The sequence below is a fragment of the Salvia splendens genome, chromosome 12 (genome assembly GCF_004379255.2).
Source record: "Salvia splendens isolate huo1 chromosome 12, SspV2, whole genome shotgun sequence".
NCBI lineage: Eukaryota > Viridiplantae > Streptophyta > Magnoliopsida > Lamiales > Lamiaceae > Salvia > Salvia splendens.
The window spans coordinates 4,670,624-4,679,537 of record NC_056043.1 but is presented as its reverse complement, the minus strand read 5'-3'; the positions used below and the strand labels follow the sequence as shown (position 1 = coordinate 4,679,537).

The 8,914-nt window shown below is 35.4% G+C and overlaps 1 protein-coding gene across 3 annotated transcripts; it reads right to left on the bottom strand.

Annotated features, from left to right (window-relative positions):
- Positions 1–1,896: 1,896 nt before the first annotated feature.
- On the bottom strand, positions 1,897–4,879 carry LOC121757142 (cold-responsive protein kinase 1-like). 3 transcript variants are annotated; one of them, XM_042152642.1, is made up of 7 exons: positions 4,732–4,879; positions 3,815–3,949; positions 3,572–3,687; positions 3,283–3,493; positions 2,949–3,186; positions 2,709–2,859; positions 1,897–2,541 (listed from the first exon to the last, which is right to left on the bottom strand). In XM_042152642.1, the coding sequence occupies exons 2-7, from the start codon at positions 3,876–3,878 to the stop codon at positions 2,146–2,148; spliced, it is 1,176 nt and encodes a 391-aa protein (XP_042008576.1). In that variant the 5' UTR covers positions 3,879–3,949; positions 4,732–4,879; the 3' UTR covers positions 1,897–2,145. The 3 variants fall into 3 exon arrangements, with proteins under 3 accessions (XP_042008576.1, XP_042008578.1, XP_042008577.1); XM_042152644.1 differs by having other exon boundaries at positions 3,815–3,965; positions 4,732–4,868; XM_042152643.1 differs by having other exon boundaries at positions 4,648–4,865.
- Positions 4,880–8,914: the final 4,035 nt, after the last annotated feature.

Below are 8,914 nucleotides of genomic sequence, written 5' to 3'. Positions count from 1 at the left end.
GATTCGGGAAAGATTTCGAGATCGTTGCGCCGTTTCGAATCCCACCTTTTCAGGATTCAACGGCCGGATTTTACTGTCGCATTTAATGCAGGCACGCGCAAGGCACGTCCCCTGACGTCAGCCTCCCCCTTACCATTATCCAGAATGCCGAAGTGACTCACCTCGCCGAAGTGATTCACTTCGCTTTTCGGGGGGGGGTAGTGATGGGGTACGAACTAAACCCTAATGGCAAGCCCAATAACAGTGACGGCCCATCAGCCCAGAGCCCAAGAAAGAGTATCTGTTCGGCACCAAAGAGTTCGGCACGACCAAAGAGTTCGGACTCAGCCTACAGCTCGGTAAAAGCCGACCAGTCAAGCTCTCCTCTCAGATCGGCAAGAGCTGATCGGTAAAGTCCAGCAGTTCGGTCTCAGCATTCGACCGAACTAGGAGTTAGTGGACTCATGAAAGGCCTCCACGACCTCCGCTATACCCACGATCTATTTAGTGGTACGAAGCAGTTATTGAGCAGTTATTGCTCACCCACGATCTTGTTAGTGGGGCTGCAAACCACGATCCTAGTTCAATGTATAAATAGAACTTAGATCAGATAGAAAAGGGTTAAGCTCTCTAGAGATAAAATACCATATAGCAAGTCTGTGTTGTAAGCTGTAATCCCAGATCAAGCAATACAATCTTGCCCTCCCTTCTTCCCGTGGACGTAGATTTACCTCAGTAAATCGAACCACGTAAATTCCTTGTGTCGTAATTTTCATTTTCTACCAGCATTTATTAACATCAATAATTCGCGGATTCATCAATAGACAAAACTTCAATCACACAGATATCCATTTCATTAGAAGCACAGTCTTTTAACAAAACCAGGAAAATAAAAAGATAATTCAAAAATTGGAAAAAAACAATCTAGAGCAAACCAAGCACAAACTGTTCAAGAAAACTAAGAAAAAAATGTCTTAGCTAACAAAAATGGACGTCAAGTGTCTGTCATGTTTTGATCTTCAAGTCCATGAAATCAAAGACCCCCCCCCCCCCCTTCCTGATTTCATCTTGATCAATTTTCGATCCGGTAACCATCCTGTTATGGACTCAATTCCCACATCGGTTGTGAGAACAACTGATGTGGAGTATATAGACTAAATGGATTCTCTCTCTTAACAGGCAAGTCTTTTGGGATGAGTTCTCCTGCTTGGTCTGTATCAATTGGTGCTTTCATTGAGGGCCTAAACGGCTCGGAGTGGTGGCCGGACAACGAACTCGCCGTGACCAACGAGTGCGTTTGGGACCGCTCGGAGTGGTGACCCACGGAGTGGTGGCCGGGCAAAGAATCCGCCGTGACCAACGTGGCCGTGACCAACGGAGTGGTGGCCGAGCAAAGAATCCGCCGTGACCAACGTGGCTGTGACCAACGAGAACTCGGAGTGGTGGCCCATGGAGTGGTGGCATGGCAAAGAACCAGCCGTGACCAACGAGGACGTTGGCAATGTTACGGACTCAATTCCCACATCGGTTGTGAGAACAACTGATGACGTTCCCACATCGGAGTTGACTCACAACCGATGACGTTCCCACATCGGAGTTGAGAACCACAACTGATGGGCTCTCTCTCCTAACAAACTAGTCTTTTGGGATGAGTTTTCCTGTTTGGTCTGTTTCACATCTAGACAAGACTCGTCCTGTGTGCAGAGCAGACCGATGTTCAAGAACTTGGAAGACTGCTCCACATCAAAAAATCCGTCGAGCGCTGTGTCCACTAGTGTTACGAGCTTGTTTCTCTTATAAAGGTTCCATGCCTGCATCCACAAATACAAGAATTAGCAATCAAAACTATTTTTAACAAAAATATGGAAGCCATTGGATTAAGTTAAGGAGATGTTGCAACGTACTTGGCTCCACGAGTCGTGTTTGGAGGCATGAGCCATTTGAATTTCCCAAATTTATAGAAGCAATTAATTTTACATAGACAACTTTATTTACACAGATATCTCATTTCATGAGAATCACAACCTATAAACAAAACAAGGAAAATAAAAAAAAAAAAAGAAGAAGAAGAAGAAAGTGAACACAATCTAAAGCAAGCCAGACACAAAATTGTACAAAAAAACTAAGAAAATTCTCTTACAAATAAAAAAACAATCCCTCAAATGATCATGAGCTGCGATCATAAACTGCAGTGTAAGAGAAGGTAGCATGAGAAGAAGGTGCAGAAGTCCATGTCGATTTCCCCACGCTATCGGAGCCCGAGGAGTTGAAATTGGACGACGTCTGGTGCACGTTGTCAACCTTTGGCTTGGGATCGGTTTTGATCTTCAAGTCCATGAAATCAGAGATCAACCCTGGCTTTGTGATTGCATCTTCATCGATAATTTTCTCTCCAGTAAGCATCCGGACAACAGTCGACATGGAGGGCCGAAGCTTAGGAGAGTCCTGCGTGCAGAGCAGACCGATCTTCAAGAACTTGCAAGCCTGCTCAGCATCAAAATCTCCGTTCAGCGCTGTGTCCACTAGTAACACGAGCTCTTTGCTCTCGTAAAGTTGCCATGTCTGCATCCACAAATACATGAATTTTAGTAATCAAAACTACTTTAAAAAGTCTCAGGGCTCAAACATGCTTGAAAACATGATATCTAGAGAGACTTGTGTAGTTGTATGAGAAAATATCGAGCGAATAAGTTAAACAACGCTACTTGATAGTTCGTTATGTGGTTTACCCTTTCAAGAATATACTGCTCTGCTATGGGTAATCGGCTATTTGTATTGCATCTCCCGCTGACTATTTCGATAAGAAGAACCCCAAAGCTGTAAATATCAGCACGCCGTGTCAAATGGCCTCTTATTGCATATTCTGGTGCCAAATAGCCTCTGCAATAACAGAAACACATGTTCAAAAGTTAAGACGAGATGTGGATTCCAAAAACATCGAAGCCATTGGATTCAGTGCTGCAACTTACATGGTTCCCGCAACACGTGTACTAACATGAGTCATGTTTGGAGGCATGAGCTTGGCAAGGCCAAAATCTGAAATCCTCGGGGTCAGATCTTTGTCTAGAAGAATATTGCTTGCTTTGATGTCACGATGGATGATATGTGGCCTAACTTCCTCATGAAGATAGGCAAGCCCCCTAGCAACTCCCGTGCAGATCTTAACCCGCGTTTTCCAGCTAAAATGGATGCTGCAGTGACTCCCACCTGCAGATGGTTAGAGATCATCAGACAAACTTAACAAGTAATAGAAAATAGAGATACATACGATAGAAAGGACTAAAACGCTATAAAAGGCAATACCAAGAAGTGTCTTTGCTAGACTGTTATTCTCAAGGTAGTTGTAAACGAGGATTCTTTGATTCCGTTCCACACAACAACCATACAGCTTGACTAAATTTTCATGCTCTATGTCTGAGATCACTTCAATCTCCGTCAAGAACTCTCTTACTCCTTGACTCGAGTTAGCAGAGAGAACCTTAATTGCAGCCATCTGCCCATTCCTAAATTTTCCCTATTTATCAAAAATTGTATAAGTGGATTTTGTTAACTAATGCAATGAAAAATACAAGACGAGATGAGACTCTTTTACCTTATAGACGGAACCAAATCCTCCCTCCCCGATTTTATTCTCTGGACTATAATCATTGGTTGCAATTGCTAGCTCCTTGTATGAGTATAGAGTAACATTTTGCACTCCTGAGAGCTCTGTAAATGATTTAGCTTCATTAGTATCAATAGAAAAATGGGACATGAAATACAATAATAAGTGCAAAATACAAAGAAAATGTGAACAAATGAGCAATTGCAGCTTCAAGAAGAAGTAGAGAAGTACCATCTCCAAGCTGGGGATCGCCTCTTGCTGAATTTCGTTCGAATAAGAATGATAGACAGGACATAACTATCGGATTCACCAGCAACTTCAGCCTGCTATAGCCACACACAGATAGATTGCTTCACAATGTAAAAACTGCAACAAACAAAAGCTATATAAATCAGAATTAACTTTTTGTTAAAATCATATATATTGAGTTCATTCAGGGAGTTATATAAGACATCTCTAAGGATAAACGAATCAAGATTCTAAAATAGGCTTCCTCAATTCAATTAACATCCTATGAACCGCAATGTACGTGGATTTCCCAAATATCTACGAAAATAAAGCTACGTAAAATGCCCTGTTTGAGTAGTAGTGAAACGCTAGACGCTCTCATAATAGAACGAAAGGAAGCCTCATTCATCAAAATCAAGATAACTACAATAAAAAAAAACACCCTTTTAAAACAAAATGTTCATGTAAGCCACACTTTGACTAACTAAATATCAATCAAAATCAAGATATGCAACAAGAGATTTGAAAATATACATCAAACTCTGTTTTTTTTAGACAACTGATAATGAAATTCTATATGAGATTACTTCCCATTTCAGAAATAGACAGCATAATATTGACAGATCATGTAAAATACCTAAACAATAGTAGATGGAATAAATGCATAAGCTCTACTCTTAAGCTGACCTATAAATAAATATTATACATAAATCAATCAAAGCTCACATGATAACCTCCCCAACACTAAAATTGCAATGTCATCCCACCCAAAAACACACTCCAAAAAGATAAAGGGATAAAAATTAAGTCTTGATGAGAGAAAAGTTGAGTAACACCTTGATCAATCACTAGCAACTGAAACGAGAGAGAGATTAGTGGAAACAACATAAATTAAAGATAACCCAGCTGAGATTAAGCACCTGCAGCTGAAGAAAAGAATAAAGCTCCGAAATCTTGATTGAGGGAAAATGAACTAGAGTTGAGAGGAGGGAATGGAATAAAATAAAACAAATTAAAGTCTCCGGTGATTAGAGAGAGTTATTATTGTTCCAAATTTGTTACGTAAAAATTTGAAATGTTAGGAACAAGTTAATCAATATTTAATGATGGATCAAAATAAAGTAGAATGAAAATATTGAAAATTTATTTGATTTGGGTGGAAGAATATGAAAGTCAACCACGGCGTGTGACCAATTCTCCACGTGGGCCACTTCGTTTTCACACCTTACTTAATTAAATTAAGAATATTATGAATTTAATTCATACTCCCTCATTCTCAAAAAAATTGTCTCACCGGACACCGATTTTAAGAAATATAATGAAAAATGAGTTTAAAAAGTTATTGAAATATGGGTCCTATTTTTATATATTAGTTTTATAATAGAATGTGAGTAAGAATGAGTTAGTGGGATATGTGGTCCACTACCAAAAATGGTAAAGAGTGAAATGAGACAAATTTTACGGGACGGACGAAAATGGAAAAATGAGACAATCTTCGTGAGACGGAGGGAGTATATTATAAACTTTCGTTTTTGATGAACTTGGAATTTTTATTCAAAAAGAACGTTCAATTTAATTACTATAATAGTATATAATATTAAAAAATAAGATATTACCGTGAATAGTGGGAAGGGATTATGAAGTTAGGAGACCACTTTGTGAGTAAGAGATGTTGTCAAATAGTGATTTAATATGCTCTGTTTATTATGTACTACTAGTATTCACATGTAATAGTTGTATGGAAATATTCTTTTTCTTGATCCCTAACAATAAGAATTCCATTTTCAAATGTTCAACGTTAGTAATACAAAAAAGCTCACATGATGTGTTCATACAAATTTTTCTTTTCTCTAATAATTAAACCTATTTATTTTTTTCTTGACCTCGGACAAGAATTCCATTTTCAACAACGTTAGTCATACAATAAAATATAATAATGCACACACGAGGTGTTCAGACCCAATTCAAATTTCCTAATATCTGAAATAGTAAAACATAACATTTGTATAAAAATATACACAGATATGGTTACTACTAGTTTATAATTATATAAAAAATCCAACGTAGGAATACTAGTTTTCTATACTATTAAACACGTATAAAAGAGATTTAAGTTATGAAAGTTGATTTAATTTTGGTTAGTCTTCTACGTATAAAGTTTGAAAACTGAATCAAAAGGTTTCATTTTCACGCAATTGCTAGATCGTGTACAAAACGACGCATTTGTTGATTTTGAATCGACGTCATTTTATTAAATTGAATATTTTTTTTCATTTCCTTTTTTTTCTTATAAATTAAACTGCCTTTTGATCATCTTCTTATTTTGTGAATTGATGAGACATGTGAATTAAGTTGTTTTGTGAATGGATGAGACATAAAAGAAGTTGTGAATTGATGAGACAGTTATGATTTATGAAAATTATTGAATTTTTGTAATTTTATACTCTCTTCGTCCCTTGAAAAGTATTTAACTATTAACTTGTTCGTCCGTCATTGAAAGTATGCATTTCTAATTTCAAAATAGTTAAACAACACATTACTTGACACATCACTTTATTTACAGCAGGTATCATTACACCGCACTACTAATAATATGTCTATTAACACTAACTTACACTATCTTTTATCTCTCTCCCTATCTTTCTGTTTTACTTTACAAATTATACATTAAAACTCGTTTCGAACCAAATTCATATTTTACAGGGACGAAGGAAGTATTCCTTATTAATATCAAGGCGTATCTAGAATAAGCTATAAGTGCAAATGCACTCTTTTGTTGTTTTAATTTTTTGCTCCCTCAATATAAGTTTCTGACTCCACTTACGAGACTAATCTAAATTTGATCAAATTTTGTGATTTAAATGACTATTATCTGTTTATCTCGTTTTATAATGGTGGTGATTTTCAACTAATGTTGAACGGAAATGGCATATGCAGCCCTATCTATGACCGGAATGATTGGTCCCCAAGTGGCGATGTCTATGTCGGAGCACCACCAGCTTTGGCCGTATGGGCGGTCACCCTCCTCGGCATCCTTGCCGGCGGCGCACTTCTTGTCTACAACACCAGTGCTTTGGCGCAGATACTAGAATTAATTACCATCATGTTTCTCTCCCTTCTTAGCTTGTATCTTTTGATCATACATATCAATGGTTTACTTCAATTATCGTTAGTATTCTATGCTGGCCCAAAATTCCCAATCATTTCATCAAAATTATGTTAAAGAACACCATAGCTGTAATATGGCATGACCCATTCTTTAAAACAAAAATATTTCAGCACAATCCAATACACAACCCAAAAAAATTAAATGGAAGTGAAATCAACAAATATGTGACATTAGTAGAGTATAGGCGTTTATTTTTTTATCATGGGCCACCTGAAGAGTTTATGGAGAGGCCCAATGCGCCGTAGTGGGCTGTGCAATCTTTGTCGAAAATTATTATTTATAGTATGACGTGTTAATTTTCGGTGATGGATAAAAATGTGAAGGTATTAATTTTGCACTAAATTGAATGATAATGTCATTTCAATTTTTAAAACTTGTATTACTAAATATTGAAATTTGTGCAAGATTCAGCTATCTACCGTTTTACGTATGAACTAGTATCACGCCCGTGCGATGCACGGGTCATTTTAATTTCTTCGTATTTATTTCATTATGCGAAATAAAATTTGTGAAATGATAAACAAAAGAATATTCGACATCCTCTTACTTTGGATTATACTTTTTCAATCAAAATAACCCCACATGGCCACAAGAGTGCGTTTAAATGCTAATTTTTCATTAAAATGTCAATACGATCACATTAAAATTTCAACACTTATTTGTGTTGACATTTAAATATAAGACTTAAAATTAAAAAGCATTTTAATTCTGTGAAAATATGAATTAACCGTTTAGTTATAACTGCAGGAGCAAGTTTACGTTGCAATAATTTAAGATTGCACTGGTGAGACACTTCTTAGTCGAGCTTCATTTCATTGCAATATAGTGACCCTATACACTAAAAACCCAAACCTTGTAACCTAAATCATAAACCCTTAACTTTAAAATATACTCATCATGACCAACAAATGAGCCAAATATCAATAAAATTCTCCCTCTGCCCCAGTTCAATTTTACTTTGTTGATCACTTATTCTATTTTGAGGGTTTTAGATCTTTATTCGATATCTTACAATGGGTCAGTCTACTTGATAATCCTTACTGATAGTAGAGGTTTTTTTTACCTGAATCTTGACTGTAAATCTGATTGTATACTCATATCAAGAAAGTGCAATTTTCATTAAAAAAAACATGACGCCATTCTATTTTTTTTAAAAAAAAATTGTGCAAATCTATACATATATAAAAGAGTTTTTCATGGTGAATTCACATTAATGGTGTTTTAGTATTTAATTGTATATGTGTTTTTAATAATATGCTACTCTATCTGTTATAGAAATGTAAAAACGTTTCAATGAAATGTGATATATATAATTCAAAATTTAATTACTTTTATAATTTTAATTGTCTAATAAAAATGTGTGGTTTGTGATTCGTAGTTCTCATTTCATTCAATTAATCCACAACTTTAAAAATTATCTTTTATTTATATTATTTGCATGAACATTAATTTATTTTTATATTAATTAAAATTTAAAAAATTTAAGTAATATCTATATGGCATAAAAATAACATCAATAAGTGATTTATCAATCAAACAGAATAAAATTCTAATTAGTTCTTATTATTAGTTGATTTTGTTTAATTTATAAAAAATAATTATCATTTAAATCATAATTTCTTAATTACTCTTTGGTTCATCTCATAAGTTATAAAAGTAGGTAACTTTTATAAATTTCTCAATCCCATTACATGTTTCACCAATTTGTTGTGATAAAATTTTATATTTAATTTATTATTTCACTATAATATTATACACGTATTTGTTAGTATATTGGATTTGCATATTAATAATTTTACATACTATATTTTTAAATCTTTATAAATGGATATTAAAAAATACAACGGTGGAACATACATACGAGATTGATTTGTGCTCCGAATTCCAAAACAACGATTGATCAATTAATCAACATTACACAAACTCACCAGAAA